This window comes from Nipponia nippon, unplaced genomic scaffold (assembly GCF_047370975.1).
Source record: "Nipponia nippon isolate SJK-2023a ecotype South Korea unplaced genomic scaffold, ASM4737097v1 scaffold_6, whole genome shotgun sequence".
Classification (NCBI taxonomy): domain Eukaryota; kingdom Metazoa; phylum Chordata; class Aves; order Pelecaniformes; family Threskiornithidae; genus Nipponia; species Nipponia nippon.
Window position 1 is genome coordinate 26,447,826 of NW_028262380.1, and position 18,981 is coordinate 26,466,806.

The following is an 18,981-nucleotide window of genomic DNA, read 5'->3' on the forward strand; positions in this document are numbered from 1 at the left end:
TCATACTCTGGTTGCAAAAGCAAGTGGTGGGCAATCCTCACCTGCAGTGAGCTGACATGTCCCTAAATGCCACAGCCAGGGTGAAATAGTGGAGCTCAGAGAATTTTCAAGCTGGGAAAGGGTATTTGGTTATGAACAGCTGCCCTGTCCCAGACTTCCCTACTTTAAACCATTCTGGTTTTTTTTTTTTTTCCCCCTCTTGTGGGCAAATCATTTACTGTAATTTAATGATCACAACCACATAAAATTCACTTCCTTGTGGTAAAAAAAAAAGAGGATTAAATGTCTCAGTTTATCTTTCCACGTAGGTCACATGGCCAGAGCTGGTTGTAAAATGTTGAAGAACGAGTTTGAGGTGTACCCAGTGCCAAGTGCTGTACATTTCCGTATTCTCCCTCCCCTCCTATCGCTCACAAAGACGCCACAGAAAGTCAAGGAAGTTTGCTTTCTCAGGGAGTGGATTTTTTTTTTTTAATTTAAAGCAGCATTTATTATTCTTAAATGTAATCCTTTAAGACCTTGGCGCTGTCCTAGTCCCAACCCCAAAAGGAACAGCCTGAGAAGAACTCATACGAAAGCCAAAATGTGGGACAAAATCACTTAAAATAAACAATCACAGAGTGTCTCAAAAACCCATGCATGCTGCACGGACGGGGTCCAGGTCTCAGTCACCCCAGTGAAATTAAGAGATGCTAGGTGAGCTCGGAAGGAGACCCTTGTGCAAACAGCAATGCAATTGCCTGCAGTTTTGGGGTCTCTCTGCACCCCTTGCAGACAGGCTGGGGGCTCAGGCAAAGGCGAGGTGGCTGAGCCTGGCGAAAAACTGCCTGCCAGGGACAGTGAGGAGGTCAGCAGGCTGGAATCAATGTTTGAGAATTTGCCTCCCGAGTAAGGGGTGGTGGGCGTGAAGGAGTTTGGGACTCTGAGGCAGCATAGTGCCTAACAGGACTTGATTTTTCCTCCCAACTACAAATTATAGCAGGTTTACATGATTCCTGTTTCCATGAGCAGCAGGCTTGTGTTGGTTTTGCTTGAAGCAGCTCCTGGGGTTTCACCACTTCAGAGCTCTGGCTGGAGCTAACCCTGGCAGCTGGTGAGTCCTTGTCCGCTGCATCTGGGCGGTGGCAATGCTTGTGACTGCTGAAGGCATGCTGACACCTTGCTCAGCTGAAGTCTTTGTTGCTGGTAAAGCTTAAGCTGAAGCACTTATTCATGGGTGAAACTCAACCCCGTTGTAGGACCCAGCCTGAGGTCTGTGCTCCATGGAAATCCTCTCCTCCTTCATGTGAGAAAAGAGTGAAACCAATGGGAAAAAACCATTGCTAATTAGCGTGTAACTACTTTATTTAAAGTACAATTGACAATGCCTTTGTCAGACAGTACAGATGCTGTCTGGTTTTAGGGAAAGCAAGTGACAGGTTCTGAATAAGTATCCAATAGTGCCTATGGGGATGAAAGAACCTTTTTCTCAAGCTCAGATGTACTTAATATTGCACCTTTGATGCCTACCGTAATGATGTTCGTGATTGCACCGGTGTTGATGGTAGTGGTCACCTTGCTGATACAGGACTCCTCAGCATCAGAGCCATTTAAAAAGTATCCCTCCTACTTTAATATCAAATACATAAACATAATTTCAGTTATTTTGTATATGTGTATTTGGCAATTCCCATCTCTTGGAGAGAATTAGCTTTTCTTTGCTGTATGTCATAGTCACTATATTCCCTGGCAAAAGAGGAATAAGCTGTCAGACCCAGACAGACTGACAGAATTATTTCTTCCATTTATTTCTTTTTTGCAGGACTCTCAGAAAAAAATCCTGATTGGGCTGGAGTGGGAGGCTCACCCAGGTCAGCTCTGCTTACCATCCTCACCATCTGTGTGAGTGCAGGCACAGGGCTGGGGGATCACCCGGTCTCCGTTCTGGTTGTTGCCATTTCCAGCCCACTCTCTTCCCCCGTGTGTGCTCTGGGGAGGGCTGACTTCAAGGTGAATGCAGTACCTGTCAGCAGAAGCAAGACTTCAGAGGTGTGAGGAGGAAAGAGGGGAGTGTAGCCAACATGCTCATATCACTGCCTTTCTTGGTGTGCAAGAGAGAAAAGCAGACAAGACAGATACAGGTATTTTTCTGTCTTTTGTGGGTGTTGCCTAACTTACCCAGCCAATGTCCTGAGTTTAATAAGCCAATAGTGCAGAAAAACCCTGGACGCGGCCAGGTGCATCACTGGGGGAGACCTGCTCTGCACACCTCCATTGCGGGACCTTCAGTGAAGAGAGATATGCATCCAAATTAAGGACACAAAACCATTTTTTCCCTGCCACAAGCTGACACCCATCCTCATCTGACCAGCTTTCCCACAGGCCAGGGCCTCAGGATGCCACCCCACCAGCACAGTCTCCCAGTCTGTCTGGATGATGTCTGCAATGCTTTCTCCAGGTACATCATCAAACACCTCATGACTCAGGCTGCAAGTCCAAGTCAGACATAATGCTCGTCCCCATCTTTCATTTTTGACATGTATGTCAAGCCTGATGTACTTCACCGCATACTTCTTGGGGCTCATCTGCAGCATGAGAGCCTTTGGCTGTGCTCCAGGGCCTGCTGCAGCACCCTGGGGTCAGGGGGTGGCCAACAGTGTTGCCAGGGCACTGCAGCAGGAGGTATGTCTGCACCCTCTCAGGCTGTAGCACTCCACCGTGTGGATACAGGGGTGGACGGTCTGTATTTTGGAAGAGTTTACTGCATGCTTTGGGTGGCAGCAATAAACTACCCAGCTGGTGGTAGTGGAGGGTTAGTGGAAGGGAAGCCAGGACTGCTTACACGATGCAAACGGGCAAGGCTATTGGACGTTTTCTTGCTTTGCAACTTGATCGTTGGTGAGGTGCTGGTGCTCCCCAACATTTTGTCTGCCAGAGCCCTCCTGAGTGCTCTGCCACGCTCTCAGCAGCTGCACTGTCGCTGCTTGGAGGATTCCAGGACGACAAGTGCCTCCACGGCACTGGTTGGATGCCAGCATTGCAGCTGCTGACCAGGGTTGTGTCCCTCTGCATCCTGCACAGACTGGTGAGCCAAGGGATCTGTCTGCCTGGAGCGAAGCCAAGCCTTGAGGGAATCCTTCGCTAATCCACGTGGCCAGAAAGCGCTCCTGCGAGGGACAGCAGCTGAAAAGTCAAAGACTAGAGAAACTAAGGATGCCCTGTGTACAGCCAGTGCATGCATAACTAGTTTAATAAGTAATCTCTTGTCACTGCATGCCCTCTTGAATGACTGCAAGACACCCTTGTCCATATCCTACAGATTTGTTGCGAGAGCGAGAATTGCTCATTATAGTTATTGCTTCAAAGCTTTGGAACAAAGGAAGTGCTGTAAGTGTAGGCTGGTTTGCCTCTGACCGATTTAAATGCATCTCTTTCTGCTGGTTAGCTTGAGGTCACTCCTGTGGTTTGTGTAGGCTGTTTGCAGGGGTTTTTTCCATGCTGCAGGAAGATCTTCTGGCTTACCTGTGGCTTCCCACTTCCCACCAGCGTGCGGATTGCAGGCAGTGGCTGAGCTAACGCCGAACTTCAGTGACATTGCAAAAACACGCAAGGACAGGCTCAAAGTGCAGCCTGCCTGGCAAAAATTACATGTGTGTGTTTGGAAAGAGGTGAAGAAAATGAACAAAAGCGTATCTTGCTTCAAAGTAAAACTACAACTGTGGGCAACCAGGCCATGAAAAGTGACACAGCTTCCTTCAGCGTGGTGACCACCCTGCAAACCAGCTGTTAGCAGAAGTGCAGGAACAGTCGGGGTGGGCACAAACCCACAACCCAACTTTGCGATCTTACCTCTCCAAATGCCCTGGGGAAAGGCGGCTATGGGGAACCCCGGGTGGATGGAGGCAAAGCTCTGGGTCCCGCTGTGGGGCAGAGCATTGACAGGCACAGCCTGTTTAGATGGAGATGTCTGGAAGACACGGCTGTTTGGTGCGTGTGGGACAAACCTGAGCACATCTGAGCATTTTTTTCCAGAAAGTTTTCTGGTGAAGACTTAGTCCTTGACTGCTCACCTCCCACATGCAAGATCTGCAGTTTTGCCTGAGTGAGGACTGTGAGGCAGAGCTTCTGTCGTCTTTGATTAGGAAACCAGTGAACTCCAGTCCAGTCTTCTGGCTGGAGGAAAAAAAATATTTGATTTAATTTATCAGCTTGACAGAAAATACTTTGTATGGAAGTACTTCTACAGTACCAGATTTCTAAAAATTTCCAGTCTCTTTGGTGTTTGGCATCTTGAACAACCATAATTGCATGACACAGGCTGCCTTTGAGCCAGGAGGGAAGGACTTGGTGCCACAAAATTGTCTTTTTTTATTCCCTAACTTGCAGCTTCTCCCAGCAACACCCCTCCGACCATTTTGTTGCCAGGCAGGACTTGGCCCTGAAACTCAGTCAAGTGTGATTCAGCATTTAATTGACACACTGGAGCATCAAACATGACTTTGCTGGCTTTTAGATGCACAGTAGAGGTAGTTTCTCTTGTTGCGACGTAGGTCTGGGGTTTATTTATTTTACAGGTCAGCATGATGGGCCAGTTTTGTGGCTGATAGGCGTACAGGGAGCAGAGAGCTCAGTAGGTGCTCGGGACCCAGCCAGACCAGAGACTTTAGGGGTGTAACACCAGCCACAGAGGAGGAGATGAGTACCGCATATACCTTTTCAGACGTATCAAAAATGCATTTTGCATATACTTTGGGCTCTAGTGCTTATATAAATGAGATGTTGCAATATCAGAGTGGTGTTAATCCACTTGAATTTCTTGTTAATCTGTTTATATAGCAGCTGTATCACAGTTGTATTAATGGGCGGTGTTTTCTGAAGAAAGTTTAAGCTGGTTTTTAGCGATTTAGGTCGATACCAGTCAGGGAAGTGCACGTCTGCTCTACATGACCATCAAGAAAGACATTCAGAAAGGGAATGGGATCGACTTGGCAGCGTGTTGAGTTGTCACAGTGCCCAAGGCCTCAGCAGAGCTCCTGGCATTTCCAAGGCAGCAAGGTCATCTTGAGAGCACAATTGCATTTCTCTGGCGTTGTTTATGTTAATATCCTGAGAATGACTTGCATATATCAACCTTTCGATGGGTTAATCATTAATTAAGATCTTACAAAGCTGAAGTCAGAAACCAGCAGTCTAGGAAAATAAAAAAATTATCTTGTGACGTGTCTGTGTAGAAAAAGCTGCGTAGATTAATTTTAATCTTGGGTAGCTTGGATAAAGGGAAAGAGGAAAGAGCCAGAAACACGTTTCAGTGTGGCACATTTCTTCACCTCACTTGGAAAATGATGCTTTTCGTGAAGGGCATGCCTCACATCTGAACACCTGTAAAGGGCCGTGGGTTGCTGGTGGTTTCTTTCTCATCCAAGGGAGCGTAGGTGGACCTCTAGTGAGTGGAAAGGTCAGCAACGAATTGCGGGAAAGACGTTAGTCTTCTTTTGTGACTTGATGATTTGTCTGACAGGTGAAGTCCTAATGTGGCTGTATCTCCTTGAAAGCTGTTTTTAGCATCATGTTGATTACTCCTTCCCTGAGCAAGATAGATTGGCCTGGTAGTGGGAATGATTTCTGGGACACGCAGACTCCTGAAACCAATTTGCAATGTTTATACAGGGAAAAGAGGTAAAATCAGGTGACTCTACCCCCATTCCTAAATCCTACAAAAAAATTAAGAAAATATTTTTTCTTTCCATTTCCTTGCACAAAAAAAGACTAAGGAAACCTCTCATGATTAGTATCCTTTGGGAAACCCAAAGCATGTCGGCATAAAGTGCCTTGTCCTAATTGCATTGGGAGAAATGATGCTAGAGATAGGAAGTTGCAGACACTTCTGCTTCCTTATGAGGGACGGAGAAGCTCATGCAGTATTTATTCTGGTTTCCTTCTCTCTCAGATTATTCACTAGTGCTAGTCCCTGCCTTGGTGGCCAACACCTCTCCCATCTCTCTGCTCTGCCTCAGTTTCCCTCTGCTCCCTCACCCTGCTCTTCTCCCTAGATTTGGTATTTGCAGCAAATTTTCTCCGGGTGAACTTAGACCAAGGAAACAGCCAGGGATTCTGGAGGACTTCAAATACTGCCAAGGCGTGCAGCTTAGCTTTCTTTGCGTTTGAAGGGTGTGGAGCATGCCGAGATGAAAATGATGTGCCAGCCACAGCGCTTCTGCCCTGCAGTGAGGACATGCAACAGAGCTACAGGGATTTTGTGCGCTGGGTGGATGGAAAGCACGGAGGGATGCCAGCTTCAGCTCCATTCGTATCCAGGCACTGACTCTAAACTGGGTGTGAAAAGAGATTTAGGCTGATCAGAGGCTGTTGGAAGAATTGGGAGATGCCAGTACGCCTGTTGGGAAGGTCACTGTCCTCTGCAGGTGGTGGGATGGGGGCCAGTGGGACGGTGCATCTCCCCTCCCTGCAGGAGCCTGTGGGGGTGCCGGCTGCGGCGCCCCGCTCCCCTCCTGCCCTGAACACCCTCTCCCAGCTCGGAGCGGGGCACAGCCTTGGCAGAGTGGCTAAACCTGGCAGTGGGATGTTGCAATGAAATAACAGTCTCCATTTTTAAAGAATGCTTTATTCACTACATCCTAGAAATGTACCGTAAATGGAGCAAGAACTAAATAAACTTAGAGGCTTCTGACAGTACAGAGAACAGAGATACAATAAAACACCTAAAATATCAGCTCTTTTGAGAATAAGGCACACTAGGTTTTTTTTTTTAATATATATATATATATGTATTTCTTTGAATAGTTTGTTCTTAACCTAAAGATGTTCACATTTCAAGTTATCAGACTTACCTCAGTAGTAGTGTACATGAAATGGATTAGAAGTAAGTGTAAAAGGCACGGGTGAGAGGCTCAGCGCGACCCAGCTGCCCGCATCCCCGGGTCCTGCCTGTATGCCAGGGTCCTGCCTGCTCCTGCCCCGGTGCAGGCAGCACCCACCGGTGGCCTGGGGCGCCTTGGGGTTTGCCCTCGTTGGCTCCTTTCTCTCCCTGCCACCTCTGCGAGTGGCAGGATCCTCGTCCTGCTGGCGAGGAGAGGATGAGTGGGAAGGGAGCCGTCACCCTTTATCCCTCCTCTGTGGGTCAGCCGTGGCGTGGGGCTGGAAAGGGGCTGACAGAGACCCAAACCACTAGACTGCCTTTTCCCAACCCCAAGGGTGTTTGTGCAGAGCCCACGGATCCACGGCAGCATTTAGTGTTGAGCCGTGCAAGGCCTAAGCTGGAGGGCTGGAGGAGGCAGCACCGGCCTCCCCGTTGGGGTCTTCCCCCTTGGGGCTTTGCCCAAATCACCTCCTCTTGCCCTACAAACAGGCAGGGCCTTGGGGCTGAGGCCTGGGTGCACTTCTGTGCAGGGACAGACAATAAAAGTCTCCCAGGAAGGGGCGCGGAGGGGCAGAGTCCGACCTAATGGTTAACCTCCTCAGAGTGCTTCCGCTAACAGGTCAACAGGGTTAAGGAGAGCTCAGCTTGGCTGAGCAAGAGCACCTAAAAAACAACCGCTCAATTTTGAGGCAAGGAAAAAAATGTGTTTAAAAGGTCACTTAGCTGAGCTGGACGTGGTCTGGAAGTGGTTCAGTTGTCAAAATATACTCAATATGAAACCCCTTCCTTGGTATTTATACCACAAAAAGTAAAGGAACATTGTTTACTTGCACCCTGCTTCGCACCTCGTGTCACCGGAGCTGTGTTTGCAGGGCTGATGCACTTCATACAATGGGCAAGATATTTCTTTACCGTTTTACTATATTTTACATTCACCTGACTACTAAATAAAAGCCTTTAAACAGGCCACAAAACACTGCAATAATAAATTTACTTCTTAATAAAACAAACTTTTTTATAACATCGCAATAAAAGGTTTTTGTTTTGTGGCAAACCACATACCGTGTAAATTTGCAACATAAAATGACTTTAAAAATGTATATTAAAAGATATTTACAAGCTCTATGTCTTAAAATCATCGGGTCTAATCGCTCCCACCCCTGATGTGCATCTCCAGTTGCGGAGAAGGGGAATTAGGTGTAGAAGGGAGGCCGGGAGGGAGGCTAGCCCCGTTTCACTAATTCCAGTATCACTACCACCCCTAGTACCTCGGAAATTTCTCACGGAACATGATGGAGCGATGGGTAAGTAACGCTGCGCATCCTCTCGGCGAGAGCGCGCCTGCTCCTGCCGTCAGCAGCATACATTCTCAGTCACTACAACATATACTTCAAAGAATAAAATGAAGAGCATTGAAAAAGAACCTAGGCTTTATACTGGATGAAGATCTAAGTCAAGACACCTTGCGCGAAATATCGGCTACTTTTTTCTGCGCATTCTCCAACTATGTGTAGCTTCAATAAATAGAAAATCCAGTTGTTAAGGAAAACTCAGAGCCTTTCCTTTACTTAACAGAAGCCTGCAAATCACACGGTAAAGAGATTTGTGTGAGGAGGCTCGCTCTTTTCTCTTTCTCCCAAATGGGCAATATTAGTTACTTCTGATTTCAAATAAGAACGAGCAGATGCTATTAATGCCAGCACAAAAATGCAGAGGTCTTGCACATTTTTCAAATTGCACTTTCCAGTATAATTTTTTAAATAAGATACTTGGTGGTTTTTTCCTTTAAAAAAAAAAAAAATCTAAGGTATGTATTCTTTAAATATTGAATATATTCTTCAAAATAGATTGTTAAAACTTTCCCTAGCTGCTCAGGTGTGCTTTTTAATATATAGCTGATATATTATTAAAGGCACTACAAAATAGACATCTCTGGAGTGCAGAAGTTACTAAAAAATAACCTTCATACCACAAATATATGAAAATATAACTGCTAAAAAAAAAAAAAAAAAGACCCTATGCAACCCCACTAGGATGCGTATAAATGCACGTCAGCAGTGGGCTGGATGCATCGAGGTCCTTTAGAAATGTATGAATATAGGCATGTTAAATTTAAAAATAGCCTAAAAAAGTTAGTGAAAACTTCAAGCGTAGAAAATATTCTGAACATGTTTTTCTATGACATTCTTCACTTTCTGCATCAGTTTACCGAGCCCAAATGTTTACTCTTTTGCAGCCGGTTCTTTCTTCATAAATAGTAAAGTGTTCCTTCAGTGTGTGTTTCTCTGCCGCCCTCCTCTGCCGACAGTCTCAGTACGTCTGGTAGACGTCGTGGATGGGCACCTGGATGGTCGCGGCTGGGAACGCTGGGGGGATGTAGCCGGCGTATCCCCCATAGGCGGCGGCAGCGGCGGCGGCAGCGGCGGCGTTCTTCTGTAGCGTGGCTATCGTCGCTGTCGTCGCGGCAGGCGCCGCAAACGGCACGTAACTTGTCCCGTAAATCCCAGCGGCAGGGATCCGCTGCACGTTGGGAGCCATGGTGTACACCGGTGTGATCGGGCGGCCCTGCAAGGAAAGCATCTGGTTCAGACCTCAAAAAAAGTGCTTAAATTGCTGTAATATCCTGTTTCCACCCCCTCAATTGCAAACCCCCTAGAAGGGGAGGTGATAACGGGAGGGTAGGCAGCGCGTGCCCTGTTGGATGAGAGTTATGCCATCATGGGGACCTGTTCCCTCTTCCCAGATTTGGGTCCCCCATAGGGGGAGAGCAGCTGTCCAAAGTGCAGATGTCCAAGACAGGTCAGATGAACTGCAGGGCTGCTGGGCACCGTAACATCCTTGTCAGCATCTCCTGAATGGGAGCAGGGCAAGAGGTCAGGTTTTCCCCCCACCCCAGGTATGCAGAGCAGGACGTATGGGAAGCAGGATGTATGGGAAGGGGGATGTATGGGAAGCAAGACTTAACGTGCTGAACTCACCTGGAAGGGGGGAGGCGTTGAGACGGCCGGTATTACAGCTGCAGCTGCGGCTGCTGCGGCAGCTGCTGCACTAGCCGGATCCTGCTGGACAGCTATAGGGTTGATGATGTGCTCGACAGTATGGATTTTGCCGTCTTCCATCATCTTGGCTGGTGGCGCGGCCTGAAACATGGAGTACTGGGCACCGATTGCAGGGATGGCCACTAGGAGAGACCAGACACACATCAGGCGCGCTGGGAGAGGGTTTCCAGGACCTCATCTCAAAGAGCCCTCCCTCCTGGCTGCACCAGCCTTCCTGCAGCGGTCCTGCGCTGCTCTCATCGGGGCAGGCAGCCCCACGTGCCGGCGGGGGACCTGGGCCACCTCTGCCCTCCCCACGGGTGGGAGCACCGTGGCTGATGCCCAGTGATGGGCTCGGTGCTGCCTGCTCTGCCCAGCATTTCCCCTCACACTCCCGGCATGGGTGTCCCAGGGCCAGACCCCTGCTGGGGCCCGGGAGCTGCGACCCGGATTTACACAGCCCCTTCTGACCACCGCTGTCCTCCCCCCTGGCCAGGAGTGTGGCCTGAGCACAGGGGGGGGTGGGAGCGCGTACTGTCCCGGTGGGGTCCCTGCTCCAGTCGTTGAGATCAAGGGACGTATAGCTGCCATAGGCAGAGCTGCTCTGGGAAAGAAAAGTGTGGTTTGTGCTGCAGAAGTTGCAGGCAGCAGCTGGTCCGGTCTATACGCCATCCTTTGGCCAGCCCTGTGAAATATCAGCTCATTATGCATTTCCCAGGCCTAACTTGGCTAAATAGGTCTTATCCCATCTTTCTGCTACAGGATCAATCTGTTTAATGACACTAAAAAAGAAATTAATCTTTAGAGAATTCTCCCTCATGCCAAAATTGGACAATGCAAAGTAATTAGAGCTACGGTCTTCCAAATGAAGGGAAAACACTCTGGTCAGAATGATGGTGGTCAGAGACGGTGAGTTTGTACATGGTCCAAAATCGTGCTTCACAGCACTGCTTAGGGAAGAAATGTGCTTTGCTGAATGTTCCCAATAATCACAATAATTGGACATGAGCCGGCAATGTGCATTTGCAGCCCAGAAAGCCAGTTGTACCCTGGGCTGCATCAAAAGAAACGTGGCCAGCAGGTCAAGGGAGGTGACTCTCCCCTTCTACTCTGCTCTGGTGAGACCCCACCTGGAGCACTGCATCCAGCTCTGGGGTTCCCAACACAAGAAAGACATGGGCCTGTTAGAGGGGGTCCAGAGGAGGGCCATGAAAATGGTCAGAGGGCTGGAACACCTCTCCTATGAAGAAAGGCTGAGAGAGTTGGGGTTGTTCAGCCTGGACAAGAGAAGGCTCTGGGGAGACCTTACTGCGGCCTTTCGGTACTTAGAAGGGGCTTATAAGAAAGATGGGGACTGACTTTTTACCAAGGCCTGTAGTGACAGGACAAGCAGTAACAGTTTTAAACTGAAAGAGGGTAGATTTGGGTTGGATATAAGGAAGAAATTCTTCACTGTGAGGGTGGTGAAACACTGGAACAGGTTGCCCAGGGAAGTTGTGGATGCCCCATCACTGGACATGTTCAAGGCTAGGCTGGATGGGACTTTGAGCTACTTGACCTAGCGAAGATGTCCCTGCCCATGGCAGGGGGGGTTGGACTAGTTGATCTTTAAAGGTCCCTTCCAACCCAAACCACTCTGTGATTCTGTGATGCTATGATTTCCATCGTTGCTGTATAGTGCAGACTTCAGCGTTCAGCTCTTGAGCCTTTCAGCAGTGAGGTTATTCGCAAGGAAAACAGAGTAATCAAAAAATGATGGTGATGTTGGCATCTATGGGAGGTGCAGCCAGTAAATCAGAAATGAAGCCAAATATACACATGGATTTCTTTCACTGGGATGAAACTTTGCAATGTGGAAGTGTGCAGTTCTGCCTGTGGAGAGGACAGGCGCCAGCAAGCAGTACTCTCATTTTGAGTCATACTCTTTTAATATTAGAGTAGGTCTTACATGTGGTGCCTCTTATTAGATCATCTGATCTGGTTGGGGAAAACAGCCCAGGTGCTCTTGTGTTCAGAGGCTGTGCTGGAACCATGCAAGAGGGGAAGACCCGATAAAGAAATCTGAATCTCAACATGCTTCAAGTGTGGAAACATTTAGACTTGAGCTTCAGGCTTTTGTCTGGCAGCCGAATGAATTACAGACACCACTAACAGGCAGGCATTTCAAAGCCCACTTTTCAAGCATCCTTTAGTAATACCTGGAATTCCTGAAGTATCTTTACAAGCATGCGTAATGGTAATATTTTCTGATTGTGAGTGGGTAGTTTTCTCAGGAAGTCTGATCTTCCTTTGGAAACGGCTTTAATCTTAACAGCCTTCCTTTGTCTCTAGACCTCTTCTCACGTTGTCTCATCCAGCTGTTGTGAAGAACTCTTCACAGCCTTCATTAGATGCAAGCTGTAGTTTCCACTGACAGTACGGAGCATGTTTTGGGAAACCGCTGCAGCTTTATTATTAAACACTGCTTAGGTCCTGCAGTTACAATTTACTTGTAGAGGGGAATGGGGAGAAGACCTGAGGACTTCCGCAAGAGGGCTTGGCCCTGTGACCTACAAGGCCCTTCTTCCTCAGCCTGCTTTTCCAAATAAAAATCTCTCCCCTGAGGGCTCCCTGCATCCCTCCTTCCCCATGCTGCTGATGGTGGTGGAGGAGCTCATCTCAGCCAGGGACTTCCCTGCAATGGGAAAGCCCCAGGTCCTTTTCCCAGCCTCACAGCACCTGAGAAATATGAACTGAGCAGGGGAGAGCTCTGACCTGGCTGGAAATCTGGGGTGGGAATCGCCCAGGGTGAAATTAGCAGTGAAGAAATTAAAAGAGAGGAAGATTGCTCTTAGTCACCATGCTCTAGCGTGCATGACTAGACGGAGAGGAAAGTCTGCTTCCTCCCGAGGCAGTGCAAAAGGGGACAGGAAGGGTGGGCACAGCTTCAGCCCTTTTTCCTTCGGTCTGAAGAGCTCCCAGACATTCATGTCCCCTGCCCCGCTGCCTGCCTGTTGTTTGCAGAACGCCTGGCCAGGGCCAGGAGGCATCTGGCACAGGGGAGCGCTGAGCCCCGGCCCTGAGGCTGTCTCCACTGCTGCAACCGTGGGCTGGAGGGGTGCCTGCACGCCTGACATGGGCCTTGGAGCCGGGGCTCACCTGCCACCTCTGCTTTCCTCCCTTCATGGCACATACTAACCTGCACCGGGCTTAATGGCCACCGGATTGACTGCAGGTAACTCCAAGTTGGGTACCAGCTCGTATCCTTTCTCCTGCTGTTTTCCTTTGCCTTCATGGTACCTGCTGTAGATGCCACGGCCAGCGGAGTATCCCCCCAGGTAGGAGCCCCTGGGGCCCGGGGCTCTGTTGCCAGCTGCACCTCGCCCTCTGCCTCGTATGCTGCCTGCTTATGATAACAAGATGGAAGAGGATGGTGAATAACGGAGAGCGACAGCCCCGTGGGGAGCACAAATGGCCCCAGGCTGAGACCGGGAGGCATGTGCTTAGAAACAAGGCTGCTGAGGTTAGCTTGATCTGAGTTGTAGTGACTTCGCTTATGAAAACAGAAGAATTTGGCCTTAGAAGCACCCATTAGGACTTCGCAAATTTTGCTTTTGGTGTTTCTGACCATACATTAACTGATTATTTATACTGATGCAACTCTTGCGGCCGGTGCTAAGGGTCTAATGCACTCGGCAGAGAGAGAGGGGCTCCTCCAGCGGTGATTTCTATGCAGCAGGAACAGCTTCTGCCCTCAGCTGTCCTCCAGAGGAGACCCAGCCTCTCAGCTGCCGCGATGGGCCCCTACAGGCATGGCCCGAAGTTGTACCTGGCCTTTAACCAACTTTGTCCCACCGTTGCATATATTTTTACTAGTGTTGTCTGTTTTCTCTGCTATTTTATGAGTAATGTGAATATACCCCATCCCCAAAAATATTGCCTTTATTTACCTTAGTGACTCCACACACGTTATGACAGTATTTTGGACACTGCAGTATTAATGCACTCTATGATGGCTTAATTGAATATTTAGACTGTCAGTTAACTCCTTTGTAGTTCATTGCAAGTACAAATCTGGAAATTGAGAAGAAGCTGAAATTCTTGACCAACTAGGGTTAAAAATATTTCTTGGTTTACATGGGTGCTTTAAGAATATAGTCATGCTAAACTGCCTGTTATATGGAAATGCGCATTAAATGTCAGGAAACTATAATTCCTGTAAGTACAGGATAATTGTAATTATACCACCAGTTTAGGCTGCTAGGGTTTTTTATGAATAACTGATTTTTGGTTAATTTTTAATGACTGTAACTGATAACTAATTAAAGTATATATAATAAAAAAATTATTTTGCACTCACGTGATTCCTTCTGCTCGTAGTTCTCAAACAACTTTATAAAGGACACAGGACTACGGTCATTTTAATGCAGAGGGCAAATGACACCTGGAGAGCTCCCAAGTGAGGCTTTCCCTGACACCCCTCCCTTTGGATGACCAGGTCACTGTACCCACACCTCCAGGAGAAGGCAAAGGGAGCACTCTGTCACGATCTCTAATACTTAGGATCCAGCTCTTTGGAAGGAGGTATCAAAAGCTGGAGTCCTTGGACTTGCTCAGACTTAGTACAGCACTCATGAAAACCTCTTCCCTATGCCGTGCTCGGTCCATTAGCTCATTCCTAACCATAGATTTTCCTCATACTAGCCTGTACATTACCAATTATTTATAGATAAATACACTCTGCATAGTCATAAATTAAAATAAGACTGAACAGAAATATGGCAAAAACACCTATAAAAGAGTGTTTAAGAAAAAAGTGCGAAACACCAGCTATCCTTTGGCTAAGGCAGACATTGGGTTGCACCAGCCTGAGACCAAACCTGCCCATCACATCCCCTAATTGTGCTTACTAACCTTTCACAAAGTAATCTCTGTTGGGCCCGATCAAGGCATTGTACGGATATCCATAATACGCTAGTGTGTACGGATCACAAGAGTAAACATAATTGGGTTGCTGAGTTACTTCGGGCGTTGCTGCGGCCCCTCCTTTTGCTGCTTTCTGGTAGCGAGTGTATTGCTCCTTGTCTACTGGCTTGGCCAAGGTAACCTCCAGGCACGAGCCTTCCAGTTCAACACCATTAAGGTTGTTCATGGCGTGAATGGCATCTTCCCTAGTTGTAAAGTGCACAAAGGCGTAATCACGTATTTTTTTCACCCGCTCAACACAGCCAGGGTTAAACTGCCCAAAGACCTTTTTAATGGTGTCCTCTGTGGTCTCAATCATTAAATTCCTCACATAGAGGATTTTTACAGTCTCCATGACATCTTCATCCACATCTATCTCTGGTTCCGCCCAGTCAACAGCAATTTGGTGTCCCCACAGCTGGATCCTTCCTGGCATGAGTTTCCTCCTGGCCATTGCCGCTGCTCGATGGCTCTCATACTCCACGAAGGCGAAGCCTCTGTTCTTCATCTTGTCTGCAGCGCTGGCATACACGATGACATCCAGCACACCTTCCGTCACCTTGGCGATCTCTTCCAGGATCTCCTCTCTCTTCTTCATCTTGGGAATGCCTCCGATGAAGAGCCGGCAGTTATCCACACTGCAGCACACACCCAGCAGCCTGCCAGGGCGGATTTCGTAGTTGTTCAGCTCCCTGACAGCCCGCTTTGCCTCGTGCTTCTGCGTGTACATCACGAAGGCGTAGCCGCGGTTCTTCCCATCAAAGTCCATCATCAGGCGCATTTCATAGATGCGGCCGATGGACTCGAACACAGGGACGAGCTCATCTTCGTAGACGTCGCGGGGGATTTTGCCCACAAAGACTTCGCAGCCGCGAGGAGGGTGCAGGCCGTCCCAGCCGGGAGGAGGGCCGCCGTACTTGCGTTGCCCGTTCTCCTGGATCATGCTATATCCAGTGCGCTCCATGAGGGCCAGCAGAGCCGCCTCGTTGGGCGCACCGGCAACACCTTCAGGGACTTTCGTGGTAGCCATGTTGGAGGAATCGTTGCTCATCCTTGCAGTGGAGTCCTCAGCGGTCATGGTGTCAAACTCATTCACAGCCTGATGAAACCTGGGCAAAGGAAGAAGGAGGACACTTGTTACAAGCTGTTAGCTACCACCAGAATCCCATCTCTCTCTTTTGTCTTCCCACAGTTGTTCTGCAAGTTCGTTTTTTCAAACTGGGACTAAGGCTGCAGAAAAGCAGATGAACAAGCCACACCAGCCTGAGCATTTATATTGCAGGGAGAGCACAGCCTGTATGTAGGCACAGCCCCTCTTTGAGGAGGGTGTGAGGATCACCTGCCCGTACCACCCCAGCACCGAGAGTTGCTGCCACAGGAGGTTGAAGTCACATGAAGGGATTTCACCAAGCACCTCAAAACCTCGAGACCCTAGGGAGGGTTGTCTCCTCTTTGAATAGGGAGGAAGGAGCTGGCATGGGATTGGGAAAGGGAAGATACTACTGTGGAGCCAGTGGTTCCCACCTCCACAGCCCTCTCCTCCCTCTCAGTCATTACTTAGTTTATCCATCTACTCCTGAACAGCACAAGTGCCATATGCCATACCTCACAGCGAAAGACAGTGAATGCATGAGAAGCGCCAGGCATGGTTCCCATTTGGTAACAAGCCCTCGCTCCTCTAGGCCTTCACAATAACACTTGAGTAGGAAATAATAAATGCGCTTTAGCATTGGGGGACCAATTCTTGTTCTCTCATGCAAAGAGTGATCTGACAAGCCTCTGAGTTGCCTGCGGCTTGTGGTACGATGTCTGACATGTTTGTCTCCTCTGTTATTACAACAGGACTTCAAAAAAGCTGAGGAGAATCACTCCTTTATGACAGCTTGTTTTAGAGCAATTGGCCAGCACAGCCCTGCAAGCCAACAAGGGGAAGGCAAATCTCTGTAACCTCATTCTGCATTTGAACACAGGCAGAGGGTGGGAAATGCAGAGGTACACGAGGAGGCGATCATGCTAACGACTACAACTGCAAGAGAGTGGGCTTCCTTTCTGAGCACAATTAAATAAGACACTGAGACTCTACGAGTAGTTAATTCATTGACTTTTAAAACTGGAAAGGACCATCAGACCATTTAATATGAGTGATTGCATATGACACGGACCATTACATTTTATTGTTATTGGTACATTGACTCCTATAACATTTATCTGAGTAAATCGTATCTTTCAGAAGGACCTTGATTTTAAGGTATCAGAGCTGTAGACCCTACCACTTTCCTTTTTGTCTTGTTTGCTAATCACTCCCTCAGACAAACAAGCGTGCTGTATTTCTCATGAGAATTTGTCTGGCTTTTGCTTCCAGCTAGTATTACTTGTTAAACCTTTCTCTGATAGATTAAAGAGTCTTTCAAGACCTCTGCTTTTGTGTTATGATGACGTTTAAGTTGTGTAATCAAGCCACAACTCTGTCATTTTAATAAAACTTTCAGGCTGAACTTCTGAATTCCTTCACAATCTGTCATTTTTTCACCTAAAATTGTTTTTGTGGCTCTTTTGACATTTCTCTAGAGTTTCAGCCTTTTTCACCCTTGCTATATACAGGGATGAAGATCATCCCTCTTTCTTCTCCTCACGCCTCTGTATCGCCAAGGCCTGTTTCTCCGCACCTTCTCACTAGCAAACCACATGGAGTTTTTATCAATTCTAACCCAAAATCCTTTCCAGAAGCACCACTTGCTGGCATTAAGTCCCATGTGGCAGGCATGCCTTGTGTTTGTTCCTTCTAAATGCCACTACCTTGTGTTCGGCCGTATCCCAGCTGCTTTTTGAGCAGATCTCACCTACTGAGTGCTACACCAGTGGCTCTTCCTCATTGTTTTTTACAACTCCATTGGCCTTTGTGTCATCCACTGATTTGTATTCTTGACCAGTTTGTTGATGGAACTGTTAAAAAACACTGGCCCCTGTAGGAGACTCTGCAAACCACCGTAAGAAACACTCCCAATCTGAGTTTGACAGGCTTATTTTCCAAAAAAAAGGACAAAGCTTCAGCCAGATTTATTTATTCTGTGTAGTCATGTTATTCAGTGGGACACAGGTTTCTCTCTGTCCCACTAGGACTCTGATATATACCCTTCGTTAGAACGATTTGGCCATTTCCAGTGCATTAGTTACCACGCAGGCAGGTCTTTCACTAGTACAGTAGGCCCAAGTCCACAGAAATATGGGCGCAAAGTTTAGGCACCCAAGTCTGATTTGTACGGTCCACAAAACCCGTTTAAATTCTAGTAACCTTAGCACCTCAGATTTTTTTCAGTAAAGCTCCTGAGCTGCCCAGAATTATGCTAGTCTGTAGCCAGAGATTTCTCTGCACCAGCCAGGGCAAACACCACTGTGTCTGGTTTGGTTCCTAAATGCGTTTGGGATTGGGATACCAGACCTCTGAGCCTCGGTCTGTGGTAGGGCCTGATCCTGCAGGTGTGTTTGGGCCATGGGTGTTACATGCTGACACTTCTGAGCCATTTTCACTTAAAAATATGGAAAGCAGAGGGGGAGGCGGAGAAGATGGAGGACAGTAATAGTGATGCTGTTGCCCAGGCAATACTTTAGAAAACATAATTTCTTTGAAGCCAGGTCTTTCATGCAAGTGCATCAGTTTTGATAGCTTATTGCTTTACAATGTTGTCAATAAACAGGTTTCTCTCAGATTCAAATGTTCCCCCTTTTTAATGTGTCGCAGTCAGACACTTTCATTTTACTCCTGGGAATTATTTGACATAATTAAAAAAATTAAGGCAGAGAAAAACATTTTTATTTTTCACTTCACAATTTGTTCCTAAAAGTGTGACTTCACCGTTCCCTGAATGAAAGCAAAGCTTGTTAAACAAACACTTTACTGGGGAATAATCATTACCTTTACATGGGCCACCTGTTGGCAAGTGAATTACTTATCGCCCCAGGTTTGGGTAAGTTTAGAAATGAGTCATTATCATGAGTTTTAGGTCAACTTACAAAATAAAAGTCTCTGTATTCTGTTACCTGCAGGGCTCAGTTGCTGGGGCTATAGTCTAGAAAGCTACAGATGGGCACTGGGACTGTGGAGAGAGGAGAGATGGAGCAAAGCCTCCCCTGCCCACCAGAAAC

The 18,981-nt window shown here is 47.7% G+C and overlaps 1 protein-coding gene across 12 annotated transcripts in view; it reads right to left on the reverse strand.

Moving 5' to 3' along the window:
• Positions 1–548: 548 nt before the first annotated feature.
• The window catches only part of RBM47 (RNA binding motif protein 47), an 86,511-nt gene continuing 68,078 nt past the window's right edge, over positions 549–18,981 (reverse strand). For 4 of the 12 annotated variants that reach the window (XR_015699738.1, XR_015699737.1, XR_015699740.1 and 1 more), the window contains 11 exons: positions 14,788–15,947; positions 13,073–13,279; positions 9,835–10,037; positions 6,013–9,421; positions 5,307–5,618; positions 4,050–4,152; positions 2,822–3,162; positions 2,158–2,262; positions 1,866–2,002; positions 1,510–1,608; positions 549–1,279 (listed from right to left, as the gene is read on the reverse strand). Coding sequence is in view for 1 of the 12 variants with exons in the window: in XM_009474269.2 (XP_009472544.2) it covers positions 9,167–9,421; positions 9,835–10,037; positions 13,073–13,279; positions 14,788–15,947 (1,825 nt within the window). In the remaining 11 variants the exon portion in view is untranslated. Of the gene's footprint in view, positions 1,280–1,509; positions 2,003–2,157; positions 2,263–2,821; positions 3,163–4,049; positions 4,153–5,306; positions 5,619–5,657; positions 9,422–9,834; positions 10,038–13,072; positions 13,280–14,787; positions 15,948–18,981 lie in introns of those variants that run through there. The other 8 variants (XR_015699732.1, XR_015699731.1, XR_015699735.1 and 5 more) reach the window with 8 other exon arrangements.